General features: G+C 38.6%; 1 protein-coding gene across 2 annotated transcripts in view; it reads left to right on the top strand.

The window, feature by feature from the left end:
• The window catches only part of vldlr (very low density lipoprotein receptor), an 85,820-nt gene that overhangs the window by 53,288 nt on the left and 17,211 nt on the right, over positions 1-15,321 (top strand). For both annotated transcript variants that reach the window (XM_084746652.1, XM_084746651.1), the window contains exons 10-16: positions 2,107-2,232; positions 3,557-3,728; positions 5,138-5,362; positions 5,458-5,576; positions 8,279-8,418; positions 12,904-13,045; positions 13,807-13,956. In XM_084746652.1, coding sequence (XP_084602778.1) covers positions 2,107-2,232; positions 3,557-3,728; positions 5,138-5,362; positions 5,458-5,576; positions 8,279-8,418; positions 12,904-13,045; positions 13,807-13,956 — 1,074 coding nt within the window. The remainder of the gene's footprint in view (positions 1-2,106; positions 2,233-3,556; positions 3,729-5,137; positions 5,363-5,457; positions 5,577-8,278; positions 8,419-12,903; positions 13,046-13,806; positions 13,957-15,321) is intronic.

Below are 15,321 nucleotides of genomic sequence, written 5' to 3'. Positions count from 1 at the left end.
ACAAAACGGGACCCATCCCGATTAGACTGAATATAATTGCATCTCTGCTTGGGTCTTGGTTAGGGCTGCACAATTAATTGAATATTAATCTTGATTCCGATTTTGGCTTCCCACAATTAAATGAACATGATCAACTGCGATATTAACAATTAAAATGCAGGCTCCGCTCATAGAATACTCTGCTGCATAGCAAATCAAGTGCTTTGGCCAGCAACCCTGCAGCACCAGCCTGTGCAAAATGTCCTGGATGTTGCGGCTGCACTTCAGAGTAGAAGAGTAATATACAACAGAGAGCAGGTGTCAAAATGGAAATCAAATGTCTGGGCAAAAGGCAAAGAGCTAGTCCCTCAAAACATATTATCTGTTGCTTGGAAGTATTTTGGATTTAGGGCAAGTGATATCGAGAACGAATCATATTTTAAGGGTGCATGAGAAAGCAATACAACTAACTTGTTCAACCACCTGAAAAACGCTACAAACTGTAGTACGATGAGTCACTGAAGGCCAAAAAGAATAACCTTGCTAACACACTCCCTGCCTCATTGAACCGCCTCTTCTGGCATCATCTCAGACATCCATAACATAACTGTATGGCGCATCATCATATGAATGTAGCACAACATAAAAGTAAAAGCAGTGCTTCTAAGAGGTTCACCAATGAATTAGGACCAGTCATACGTTAATGCACAGATTTGTACCTTAGTAGGAACGTAGCACAATATGAAAGCAGTGTTCTGGAAATTTAAATGTGAAAGTGCAATAAAAGTATTTATCAAAATAATCATTTTTAGGCATAACTGTGCAGCCCTAGTGTCTGTTCTAGGAACTGGGTGGACCCTTGAAGACATGAGGGAGAGTTGAACTCAGTTTCATCATCATTATTGTCATCAGTTGGCAAAACTTAATATGTGAAGAAGGAAAATGAGAGCACAGAAATCTGACTTGGCAACAGTTAATGAAAAATGTCATCACATCAGTCATACTTTAGTAATTGGTAGTTGATTGAATGATTGCATTGTTGAATCATGGTTACATTGTTCAATTCAGCCGTGTCTTTGGAAATTATATTCATGGCTTTTTTTTAAAGATGATTCTCATGTCAGTTTGACTATTTGCATGAGCTCAAATTAGTCAGTTAAGTGTACGCTTAACATTGGCAATATTTCAAACTTGAGCATTTAAGACACCATTCACTTTTTATTATTGGAAAAAAAACTGCCACTGCTCATTGTTGTCACTGACATGCTTTTGTTTCTTGGCAGCAGTAAACCTCAATTGTTTGAAAATGAGATCAGATAGAACTGTCTGCAGTCAAAATTAATCCAAAATCAGAATATCCTTGGCAGGTTATTTTTCTGCCTCATTTGAAAAGGAAATATTAAGACATGAGAGACTGTCAGGCTGAAGATGTGAAAAGCCTTGGTCAGACATACTGTATGCTGGTGCTGCACCAGCCATAAGTGAAATGGATGCTCTTATTGTGCACTTCTGGCCTCTCTCAGGGCTCTCTCAGTGTGTAATGCGATTGGCTGTGCTGTAATTTGTTGTCGATGTTCAGGAGGCACTGATCCGACAGGTTTTGTTATTGAGCCAATCTTTGCCTCAAACGTCGCTATGGATATTGGGAAAAGTGTCTAATCCCATCTGGAATTAACTCCACTGGTTGCACAGAGGCACCTAATCTACTCCCGAGTGTAAAATAACCACTAAACTCATGAAAAGATTTGTATATTTACATTTAGCTCTGGCGAGAGCAGCTTGTTGCTTGAGAGCGTTCTGGCAAAACTTCAACAGCAATTATTGTCAGGTTTAATTTTCCTTTTGTGTATCCCAAGCTCACATCATTGTGCAATCTCATGCAAAAGGAATCAAGGGAATGCTTCAAAAAAGTAATTGTTTTCAGTATAATTTCATTAAAAGATCTTGGGTCTAAACAGGATTTGGATGTTTTTTGCAGCAGAGCTGTGTGCAAATGTCTGATTACCCCAACTGAAGCATTCAGCAGACTTGATTAATTAAACATGTCAGATACCAGCTGTGTTCCCTGTGTTTTCTCTTCCTCATTCCTCCGCCTCTTCTCTCATCTCTCTCTCTCTCTGTGTGCAGACATCAATGAGTGTCTGAACCCCGGCATCTGCAGTCAGATCTGCATCAACCTGAAGGGAGGATACAAGTGCGAATGCCACAACGGCTATCAGATGGATCCGACCACCGGAGTCTGCAAGGCTGTTGGTGAGTCAACAGCTGGGTGGGAAAACAGAACTCCCTGAAATACAACAGCAGCTCTCAACCTGAAAGTTTTTTTTTTTTTTTTTTTTTACTTGTTCTCCCACTGAAAATAGAGAATTATACACTACAAATACAGCATATGTTTTGAGATGCCTTTAATCATTCAGAAGCACTGCAGTAAACCACACCAGACTACTATGTGGCTGAGGTGATGATTCAACTATATGGTCAATTTGGAGGCAATAGTTTGTTTGCAGTGTAAATTTAATAATTTATTCATTAAGCCCATATATGTCTGTGTGGCGTATATAGAAAATGCAGCACTTTGTGGGCCTTCTTAATTATTGAGTTCAAGTATCCCATTCATTGAGGATGACCCCTTCCTGATGAAACAACACATTAAGAACAGCATTGATTCAACAGTTATTTTGCTAATATTAGTCAAACACTGAAGCCGACTCTGCCCTCACTACCCAGCAGTTGAGTGTGGCGCACTTACCCACACATTCATATAGTATATAATATGTAATGCACATTTTTTGTCATAAAATATATACAGATTGTAAATTGCAACTTGTTAATAAAAAACGTTTTATTAGAATACAAAATTAATGAATGGTGTGGCCTTGTAGCTCAGTTGATAGAGTGGTCAACCCACGTACTGAGGCTCTGTAGTGGTTGTGGGTTCAACTCCACCTGCAGCTGTTATTTCCCCACCCTCTCTCCCCCCTCCCCCCTTTCCTGTCATATCTTCAGCTGTCCTATAAATTAAGCCCCAAAAAATATTTTAATAAATTTTAAAAAAAAAAGAGAGAATGAGTGGTCAGCTGCAGATGTTTATGCAAAACACTGATTTAGCCTAGTGATTTATAGTTTAAATCTTAAAACTACCTTTGAAAATCTATATGCAAGAAGTATGCAAGAACACAGTGAGAACAATTGGGGAAGTGAAATTTTGAGAATCTGAAGTAGAAATGTATCTTAAATATCTTTACATGTCATTCAGTGACACCTCTCAAATACCAGAAAGGCTCTGATTTCAGCTGGAGCTGATGTCATCCTCTAGTCTGGTGATTTTTTCAGCAGGAAAAAGACTTTATTGTGTTGCTTGTTGACAAAGACATCACTGTATCCTGCAGCCTGATGGTACCTCCCCATAACATAATAGTCGTAATGTTCTTCAAATGAAAACATTTGTAATAGAGTTAGATGTGTTGTACATGACCAAAAAAGAGCCTACACACTTTCTACATGTTTTAAAGAAGGATGTGAAAGTCTCCAGCATCTGTAAGTGTCTCCTATTTAGCCAAGTCTTTCTTGTCCTCAGGTAAGGAGCCCTGCCTGATCTTCACTAACCGCCGTGACATCCGTCGTTTGGGTCTGGAGAGGAAGGAGTACACTCAGATTGTGGAGCAGCAGAGGAACACAGTGGCTCTGGACGCAGACTTTAACCAACAGATGATCTTCTGGGCTGATCTGGGCCAGAAGGCCATTTATAGGTAGTTTACACTCACCAAGCAGCCGCACAGAAATAAATGTTGATCATGAAAATGTAAAGAACACTTCTAATAGATTCCAGAGTTTCATGAATTTATTTAACTGTAAAATTCCACAGTCGCATTCAAGTTTGCTTAGGTAGATTTTCATGTTTTGTAACATTATAGGTGAATGGTGACTGCATGAAAGCATTGAAACATACATCAGTGTAACATCTGTTTGCTCAGAAAAAGGTTCATTGTTTTTAAGATTCTCATAGTACATCCAAACTGAACCTTATTTTAATGGTTATCAGAATGCACTGTTTAACTGGCTGTGGAGCATCATGTGAGATGATTTACAGTTCATGCAAGTGGTCTGAGTTTCCTGGGCAATTAAACCATGGTCATAAAGGCTAGAAAAGCTGTGCTGGTTAAAACAGAAACGCCCTGTCAAAGTGTTTCTCACAGATTGCATATTCAACCACGCGTCTAGATCCCTGACCCTAATGATTTTTATTTTAGCCATTCTACCAGCATTGCCCTCAGGACGGCAATGTTTGACAGTCAGTTGGTCCACCACTTTGGTTCTACTACCAGACAGATTGAGGTGACATTTTATGGGTAGCACAAAGTGTGATAATTTTGGAGATGTTCATTGCCCCTGTGTGAGTGAATTTTGGTGATCTCCAGACTTTCCTGTAGCACCAACAGCAGGCCAAAATTTTAATTTGTCATATACTTTGGTCTAAGACCAAACACCTGCAAGACTGACTGGATGACATTACAGCTGCATTTTGTGTAAAATGCAAATTAGCAATTGCGTGTACTAATAATAATAAAGAGGTGTTTGCATTAAATTTCAAGTTAGTTTTATTACTCTGAATGACAGACTTTAGCTGAAGTGAGGATCCGTATTTGTAGTTGGATATATCAGATTTTTAAACTTTTTAGACAAAAGTGGTTGCTCAGACTTTGCCTTTATTGTTTTATAGAAAATGGAGGAATTTGAAGCTTTCATTTTTTTGTTGCTTTTGGGGACCGTGTGGACAACAGTGGTAGTGTTTCTGCCTTAATAACCACAGAATATAACATCAACAATAAAAATCTCCTACTGCTTCTTTTTACCTGGCTAACATGCTACTGACTGTAACTTTACCTGTGAAAATGTAAACACAGGCTCGTTTGATCTGATTTTAATCCAACTTGGTGGCATTTAGAAAAATTATACTGAAATAGCTGATGTTCTTGCTGATGGTCTCATTAACTTATGCAGAGTCTGTTTCATAACCAGTTAAAAGCTCCTTGTAGTAGCTTTAAGGTAATGTGGCCATCTGACCATCAACTGGATGATGTTTTACTTAATGTTACTCTTGGTAGATGATTTGAAACTTGAAATTTGAGTAACATTGTCTCTGTTTTGTTGCATGTAGCACGGTGCTGGACAAACGAGGGGAAGTTGGCACACACAACAAAGTGATAGACAATGTCCAGACTCCCGTGGGAATCGCCGTGGACTGGATCTATAAGAACCTGTACTGGTCTGATCTCAGCACCAAAACCATTTCTGTAGCCAACTTCAATGGAACCAAGCAGAAGGTTCTGTTCAACAGAGGCCTCAAAGAACCGGCGTCCATCGCGGTGGATCCACTGTCTGGGTGGGTGGAAAACTGATTTTTTGATGACCTTTTATCTCCAACTGATATGTACATTCACAATATCTGTTTTATTTACATATGTGTTTGTCCTGTAGATTCCTGTACTGGTCTGACTGGGGTGAGCCAGCCAAGATTGAGAAATCTGGTATGAATGGAGTGGACAGGCAGGTTTTGGTGGCATCGGACATCCAGTGGCCTAATGGAATCACTCTAGGTAGGAACACACACACACACACACACACACACACACACACACACACACACACACTCTGAACCAATGAGCAAGCTGCAGAATGTCCACATGATCTCTGCACATTCTCTTTATTGCTGATCCATCAAATGAAAAGGAAAATCCACCCAACCAATAACACTGTTAACCAACTGCTTCCTCAGGCAGATTGTTCCAGAGCCTCGGGGCCCTGACTGAAAATGCCCCATCCCCTTTAGTTTTCAGCCGGGCCTGTGTAACAGACAAAAGACAAAAGACCTCTGCTCCAGGATCTCTGATCTGGGATCCTCCGAATCTTCCTCTACACGATGGAATGACCAGTATTTCACAAAAACATATAAATAGCAACAGATTAGGTAAAATTACCAAAATCTATTGATTATATTCAATTACTGGTCAGATTTACCCCAATATCTACAATTATAATATTAATTGGCTGCATTCATACTATATGTCCTGGGTATGGGTTTTCAAAAGGTATTCTTGAAAATAGTTGGAAGTTGTTTACTAAAAAAGTTAATTTTATGGTGAGTTTGAGCAGTGCGTGAGAGCCCTCCAAGGTTTTCCCCCTGATAAACTATTTTCAATTGCATAATTTATTTAAAAATCATTTATTAGAAGCAGACTTCACCTTTGAAGTACTTCACACATAAACATAGCCATGATGAAGGTTTTGTTCATACCACCTTCCCTTCTACACTGCTCACTGGTCTGAACCATTGCAGAACAGGCATTCATCTATGGCACACACATCACAGATTAGTTAATGAGTAAATGACACTTGAGACTATTGTGCATGTAGGTTGATGTGAATCAGAAAAGTCTTAGGGATGCTGTAATCAAAGTTTTTAATGTGGAAAAAATGTCCCTACCATAAAACACCAGCTTTAAGAATAGTTTGGTTTAACAGTCAGTTCACTTGAAAGCCTGCCTGGACCAGAGGGTATTTTAATGTTAGTGATTCACTTAAATTAAGCTGACCTACCTTCTAGTAATGAATCTTGTAAAAAGCATAAAATAATGTAGAAAGTGGGGCTGAATCTGACCTGTTTTCTACTTCTCTCGGCTCATAGTAAAAGGTTTTGTAATAAGCACAAACAGCAATCAAAATAGAGACAGCTGTTCCACTTTGCCACAACAATGTAATTAACGTCACCCTTCTTAGTCCCGGTCCCAGTGGATAAGTCCAGGGCTGAATTTCTTTCCCAGTACATCACTGCCCCTCCTTTAAGTTGTAATGAGATCTGCACCCTTGCTTAAACCTCAACTGACAGCTCGACTCCTTTTAAAGGGATAGTTAATCCCAAAATCAAAAATACATATTTTTCCCCTGCTCCTTATCCATCTAGATAGTTTTTGTGTGAGTTGCAGAGTTTTGGAGATATCAGCTGTAGAGATGTCTTCCAGTATAAGTGGCACTCAGTTTGCGGTGCTCATAGCACCCAAATAATTCTTTTGAAAAATGTAAATCCAGTGCCTTTCCAGAAATCATAGCAAGATACTCCACAGACCTTATTGTGAGCAGTTTAATATAGGGACTTTTTTCTAGTAGAAAAGAAATTATATCTGGTGGATTCTAAAGTAGTTCTGGGAGATTTTACAGCAGAAAGAAAGTAGTTGGTTTGGTTTAGAATTTTTCAAATGTGTTTTTTTTGTGTGTGTGTGTGTATTTGCTTTGAGCATCACAAGCTAAGTGCTATTTAGTCCCATTATATTGGATAGAATGCAGACATCTTTACAGCTGATGCCTCCAAAACTCTGTATGTCGCAACCAAAAAAATCTAGATGGACAGATGGCACTACAGACCGGGGGAAAATATGTATTTTTGATTTTAGGTGTGAACTGTCCTTTTAAGCACTTTAGCTGATAAGTCAGCTCTTTTCAGTACTTAGGTTTACTTTGCCACCCATCCTTTAAGAGCTTTGGTTTTCAACTGCCGCCTCAACTTCTTTCACTGCTTCAGTGTCATTTATTAATTTTTAGTTTTTATTTGCATCTTGTAGCATTTTCATTTTTCTGTCCACCTCAAGAGATTTATTTAAAATTCACTTGGATGAAAAGAGTGAACAATGCAGCCTCTGGATTTATTACTTAATTACTGTGATTCCACTCTGCGTGATCAAAGCTTATGTTATTAAGTTAAATCCTCTCATGGAATACATCAATCCTTACTGATTTATATTGAATAACTGTTTTTTTTTTAATCCATACTATCACTTCATTAACACTTCACCAGAACATATAATAAGATGTTTGCCTTTGTTCGGTTTCTCCTCCTGTACTTTCATCCTCAACACAGTGGAGAAGCATCGATTTGTCCTTGTTAATGAAATGTTGTATTGATTTTTTTTCTTTTCTTCTTTTCTCCTTATCTCTGCTCGCCATGCCTCATCTTCTCTCTGTACCCTTCCTCTTAATTCTTCAACTCTCTGGTTTAATTTCCTTTGTCAACACACTTTTATTCAATGTTCAACTGTATCATCTTGTATCACTGCTTTCATTCCTCGCTCACCATGTGTAATTATTCTTTCCCTCACGTCTTTTTCTGCCCTCTGTCATCTTTCGACTCGTTTTCCCTGTTTATTATCCATTCTTTCGTTATTTCATGCATCTCACTCCCTTTCATTTCTCTCCTCTCCTCACCATCTCCTCTCCTGTTTCTTCATACGCTTCATCTTCCTCTCAGATCTGATCAAAGGCAGGCTGTACTGGGTCGACTCAAAGCTGCACATGCTCTGTAGCGTCGACCTGAACGGAGACAACAGAAAGAAAGTACTTCAGTCTCCAGACTACCTGGCCCATCCCTTCGCTCTCACTGTTTTTGAGGTACTGCTGCTATTATATTCTCTTTCACACACACTCTTTATTCTCTCTGGCAATAAAGCTTATAGACATGTTATGATAATGTCAGTTGATTCTGGACAGTATTTACTGTGAATTTTTCCAAACGCAGTAATCAGACATAGTTTTAATGATGATTAAAGCCTGTGAACACCCACACAGGTATTTTCAGTTGATCAGGCTGATTAGACCTCTTCTCAGGTCTGTAATTGACCGACATCCTCCTAAGTTTCCTCTTAGCTTTGTTGTACCGTCTAGGGGTGGAACAAATTACACCTTCATCATGCTTATTGATAGACGAGATTTGTGACCTAATATATTCCCAAACCTCCAGCCCACCTTCAGCCTGTGCAGAGGTCTAATCAGCCAGAATAACTGAACTGAACTGGGGGTGTTTAAAGGCTTTATAATTTGGAAGAGTAATACTAATCATCTTGAATTTTATTGTGAATCTGGTTATGGTTTCATCCCTTGTTATGATTGTTCAAGCGATCTTTTTTTTTTTTTTTTCCCAAACTTAATCACTCCCTGTTGTCTGGCTGCAGTATAGATCATTAACCCCACCCCCTCCGTGTTTTAAACATCAAAGCACACATTGCATAAATAGACCAAGATGATGATCTCTGTTGTTTTAGGTAATTCTCATCATGCTGGTGAATATTGAAGTCTTAATTATTCTCATCAGGTTGTTTTTTTTATTAGTTACTTGATGTTATAAAAAGAGGGTTTCACTTCATGATTGACAGCTGAGCTCTGCTTACGATTGTACGTATAAGTGGTTGATAATGTGGCTCAAACCCTGATCACTACTATGCAGACATGGCTCCAAATGATAACACCAGCGCAACATGGCAGCATTCATATCTGGGATATTTTAGCAGTGGGAGGCAGAGTAGGTGCATTGTTGATCTAAATTTACAGTGAATGGTGTCAACAGTCTGGAGATCATACTCCTGTGGTGTTTAGGACTGATAAATGTATGTCTTCTGATCCAGTCAGTCATTATCATTAAAAGTATAATATTTACACTTGTTTTCAACAACACTCCATATGTCAGAACAGTAGCCCTGATCCTGTACTATATATCTAGTGTGACATTTTGTCTTCACGGTCCTGGATCAGGACTGAGCAAACATTCATTGTGCCATCTAGTTTATCAGTTTTTTTTTGTGCAAGGCAGCAGTACATCAGAGAATTAAATGACTGTTTTTGTCAATGGAGTCTGGTCGCTTTGAACAGAGCAATATAGTGGCTGTTTCTGGGTAAACAAAACATTTTACTCTTTAACAAAGATTCTCTCTGTGCGGGTCCTTTCCATAATGTTGTCAGACACTTTGGCTCTCTGATCTGCTCTGATCATGGTGATTCTGTCAGTTGTTAAAAACAAGTACTATTAGTGGACTTGACAGCACAGTTGCATGGATGAATTATATTGCAGCTTGGTTCTGCTTTTGCCAGTTACAGAGCTTTCGTTTAATGACCGATAAGTAGTTGTCCTCTTTAGTCGCCTAGACTCAATTTCAAGCACTATTTTGATCTCATCCACTTTAGTATTCAAGTTTTATCTGCCACTCACAGTCATTCAGTCCATCATTTCATTGCCAACATATCCATCAAAATATAATCCAAATTTAATGTTTTGCATCTGTATCTTTGGCTTTACGGCAGAAATTGCAGAGTAAATTAGCAGGGCAAACTACTCTAAATATTCATTTCTGTGTCGGTGTAACACCTGTGTTTACCCTCCTTTTTCATATCAGCATTGCTGCTGTGTTGTCTGCTGTATTTACTCAGTTGTCCAATATGTGCTTCTGGCTATTGAGACCAACCTTAACTTTAAAGTGTGATACCAGCTTAAGTAGACATGTTAATATGGTGCTGCCCTTCATTATTGTTTCTCAGTTTAATTTCCTGGTTCAAAATTAATGAAAGGAAATTAAGGATGCAAGTGAACTTTTACTCTTCATCATATTATCTGTTAAACATTCAGAGTAGCTTAGAATTTGCACTCTAGTGGTCACACTGCTGGCATGTTTAGCTTAAATCAGCACTGTTCTAGTGAGGGGATTAACATGGAGAAAGCAGGTCGAACATGAAAACTATAGTGTGTCTCTATATTACGACTGAGTACAAAGTACTAATAATTATATCTGCTGTTTAAAACTTGCACTCTTCATATATCAGTAATGTGTGTTTCACATCCCTATGAATCATAGGATCATGGACATGTGGCTCTCTGGCTGTCTCTCTCACCTCCACCCACTCATACAACTGCCAGCTCGCTCTCACTCAGACAGATGACACATTTATTAACATGCAGGCACTGTGCTTAAGGCACAGCTCATGTCTGAATACCATGATGCATAATTTTAACAAGAAGTGATTTTAACGAAACAGCAGGCTGTAACAGTTCTTATAGTAGCAGTAATAATTAGTAACAGTTTACATTTTGTTTCTTCTTTTTTTCCAGCTGATAGAGGTGTAAACTTATAACCAGTCCATGAAGCATTTCCTCTTCAGTGCTCTCGTCACTTGTAGTTTAGTAGCTCCTTCATGGGGAAAAAAATATGTTGCACAGGAAGCTCAATTTTGGGGGGGAATAAACATTTAACAACAGTTAAATCCATCAAGGCTGAACAGACTAAAACACAGAGCCACTGAGAAAAATGAATTTGATTGGCAGGTGGTCCCTGCAAAGTGCAGTGCAGAAATGCCACACAGATGGTCTCGGAACACAGATGGTTGAATTTGTGGTGTACAATCTTTCCATCTCCATTTTGTACAGTATTTATATTCAACAAGCCCCTCACACCCATTTGTGAGGGGAGAAATCGTCTGAACATCTGACTGCGAAGAAAAGAATGAAATATCTTATGTTTTTGAAAGGGTTTTGGATTTTTTTTGTCTGTAATTAAAAAAAAAAAAGAAGATACTGCTGAACCTAAGCTTGCTCTCCATGGGGTATTGCTTTTAGAAATCAGTCTCTTCGAGCTTTGCAGTGATATAGTGATCAAGTTAAATTTCTGTAAAAGTGTTTCTTACTGAAGAAAGAATTGATTAAAGTGATGCAAGATAATTGTATTTACATAGACACTTAAATTCTTGTTTCAGACTGGCTGGCAGGGTACTTTGAAGTAGAGATGTTCCGGTACCGATGTTGATACTGAGATAAGACTCAGTACCAGTGTTGGGCAAGTTACTCAGAAAGAAAAATAAATTATTTTTTTTTACTTTCTTACTCCTCTAAAATTAATACTACTTTACTTTTTACTTGGTATGAAAAGTAATTATGTTACTTGTTATATTATTATATATTACTGTGTTAGCTTGTTGCACGCAAAAATTGAACTGCTGATCCAGTGAAAGGTTAGACTCAGAGCTTTTGTTTTTAGCTGTCCAGATGTCTGCTGTGGTGAAAACAAAGTCGACCTCTCTGAGTGTGGCCTTCAAGTTAGATTCCATCACCACAGATTCCTCTTGTGGAGCCAAACAAACTCAGAGTAACAGCAATGCTTCCACTTGTGAAAAGTCTGCCCCTCTCCCTCATCCTCTATCTGTCGTTTAGTTTTTGGGCTAAGAGCTGATGTGACCTGCCACATGTACATGTCATAGGATAGCCTACCCAGGTCAAAAGGTAGCTCAGAGTCAGTTGAAATAGTAACTAATATAAATACTGTTTTGGAAATTGTAATCCCTTACACTACTCATTACTGGAAAAAGTAATATTGCAGTAATACATTACTGATCTGATCCAGTACCAGTGATTCAACATCTTTGAACTAAAGATAGTAGTATACTTTGTACACTCCCTTGTGTATGGGGGCATGCAAGGGCTCATGTGACATAAATGTCATCTTTAGAGGGTGTATGCTGTGTGTACAGCAGCGTACCCCAAAATAAAATAAAAAATATTTTATACTCCACAGACTTGTCTATGTGGCTACTACAGATACCAATCTACTGAGCATACGTGGAACACAGGGCTCTATTATAGTCTGGAGTCTAACACTGTATGGATGTGATATGATTGCTGAGATTGTTGTATTGCCCAGGCTAAGGTTAAAAAAAAAAAAGACATATGGGCTGCTGCTGGGAAGTAACACAGTACCATTAAGTAATATCAGATATGTATGTATACTTGCATATTCCTACTCACCTGACTGTATCACTGGCTGTATGGGAGGTGTTTCCAATACTGATATCAGAACAATCTCACTTCGAACTGATTTATGGTCAGACTAACTTTGGTCAATTAAACCAATTCAAGCTAAGATAAGGGTAACAATGATGACTTTTTTTTAACCATTTTCCTTACTTTAGTAAATGATCTTTGTTAAAGCATGATAATACATTGAGGTACCCTGATACAGAGGTGTGTGGCCTTATGTTATTTTCTTCAATCGAGATGGCATCTGTACTATAGTAATCAAAGCTTTTAGACGTTAATGGAAAATTTTCTGTCCTCTCTAGGATCGAGTCTTCTGGACAGATGGTGAAAATGAAGCCATCTATGGCGCAAACAAGTTCACCGGCTCTGACGTGGTGACACTTGCCAGCAACCTGAATGACCCCCAGGACATCATAGTGTACCATGAACTGATCCAGCTGTCGGGTAAGCTCCTGCTGGGAGGGCACAGAGGAGGGGTAAATGAGCAGAGAGAGGCAGGAAGAACGGATGGGTATTAATGGTTGTTGGGCTACAAAGTTGTCTTATTCATCAGTCCTGCAGGCATGATGACATCACAGCAGCCTCAAGTTTTGCTGCCATTTTTTTTTTTTTTTTTTTTTTTACAGTAACAGAGACTGTGAGTTAATAAAGGCTAATGAAAAGAAAAGAAAGTTAATCAGAAATTACTGTAATTACACATGATTCAGGTACAGGGAGTACTAATGATAATCATGATTTTAGTTATAATCATGCAGTCATAATTGACACAGGTCTGCAAACCTCTGACATCATTTAGCTGAGATTTATAAAAGGAGGGTGCCAATAAAGAATACCTACATAACATCTCTTTCCTTTCTGATAAAACAATTGTATATTAGTCATCACACAGTCATCAATGTTTGGAGTTTAGGCGACAATGAGTAATTGGACATTTACTCAAAAAAATGAAAAGTTTAAACATCACAGATAGGATTTCAGTATATTATTTTGTTAACAAATACACATGTATCATCCTTTGACGTGGGATATCGGCCCTTTCAGAACTGGCTTAATTATATATGATGAATCATTTCTGTACCATGGCTTGATGGATTTTCAGGGGAGTCAGCAGCTCTAGCACCCATTTCTCATTGTAACGATTGGTTTAGTTTGCAGATTTTCCACATCATGCCAAAGTAATCAATACTTAATTATCTTATGTGCAGGTACTAACTGGTGCACAGAGAAAGGTGTGAACGGAGGCTGCAGCTACATGTGTCTTCCTGCACCTCAAATCAACAAACACTCCCCCAAGTACACGTGTGTGTGTCCAGAGGGACAGGAGCTGGCTGCTGATGGATTACGCTGCAAACCTGGTGAGTCAAAACAACATGGTGGTGAAACTCATTTATTTTTGGTATTTTAGTGATTCATGTTTGTACTCGAACCAAAAGCACAAATTTGCAACGTGAGATATGAGTTTGCATTAACTCTAACAAGTTTTTGTAATCAAAAGAATACAACCTGCAACCTATGCATGAACATGCCTGACCTAATTCATAACACTGACAAATGTATCTGCAGTTTGCCTGTGACAATCACTTGTGAAATGGTACACTCCCATTTGTGATCTGTGCGTGAGCATGGCTTGCAAATTGCTTTTGTGAAACAGGCCTCAGGGCTTGTTAAGATACCACTTGTAGAATCCTGCATGGAAACTGTAGGGCTGCACAATTAATCTCTTTCATATTGATTCATGCTTGTGCAGTCTCATGATGATCCTGCTGCATTAGTATGAAGATATGTTGAATCAAAACAAGCTCTCCTAATTTCTTCCCAGACTGCTTCACCAAATGACCAAGACTGCATTACAACGTGTGATTAAATGTGCAGAGACATTATGTCAGATGGCAGATTAACTCAGTGAAATGAAAAGCCTCTGAAGATTTACAGAAACAGGAGCAAAATTATTCAGTGTCAAGGAGAGCCTGCCAGCAGCAGTAGTGAAGAGAGAAAAATGTACAACCCCAATTTCAAAAAAGTTTTAATGTTGTGGAAAAGGTCTATATGCCTATATTCAATTGAATACAGTACAAAGACAAGAAATTTAAAGCTCATACTGATTAACTTATTGTTTCTTGAAAATATACATTAATTTAGAATTTGATTTTAACACGTTCAAAAAAAGTTGGGACAGGAAGATGTCACTGTCATTCATAACCTTTTAACCACTCAGTGAATGTTTGGGAAAGGAGGACACTAATTGTTGAAGTTTTGAAAGTAAAATTCTCTCTCATTGTTGCTTGATATAGAACTTCAGGTTCTCAACAGTCTGGGATCTCTGTCATATTTTATGTTTCATAATGCATCACACATTTCCAATGGGAGACAGGTCTGGACTGCAGGCAGGTCAGTCTGGTACCTGAATTCTTTTACTATGAAGCCACACTGTTGGAGAATATGTGCAGAATGTGTCTTGGCATTATCTTGCTGAAATAAGAGGGGTGTATCTGAAAACAATGTTTGGATATCAACATATGTTGCTCCAAACCCTTTATGTACCTTTCAGCATTCAGTGCTGGTTTTCAGCCATGCCCTTTGTCCTTAAACTTTGAACTATTTGCCCATGCAGTTTTTCACAAATTGGTGAACCTCACCCCATCCATGCCTGTGAATGACAGGGCCTTCAAAGGATACCCCTATAACAGCAATCAAGATACTATTACCGGTTACCAGTTAAT

Source organism: Lutjanus erythropterus, chromosome 20 (assembly GCF_056507025.1).
Source record: "Lutjanus erythropterus isolate fLutEry1 chromosome 20, fLutEry1.hap2, whole genome shotgun sequence".
NCBI classification, from domain to species: domain Eukaryota; kingdom Metazoa; phylum Chordata; class Actinopteri; order Lutjaniformes; family Lutjanidae; genus Lutjanus; species Lutjanus erythropterus.
This window is presented reverse-complemented; position numbering and strand designations above follow the sequence as displayed.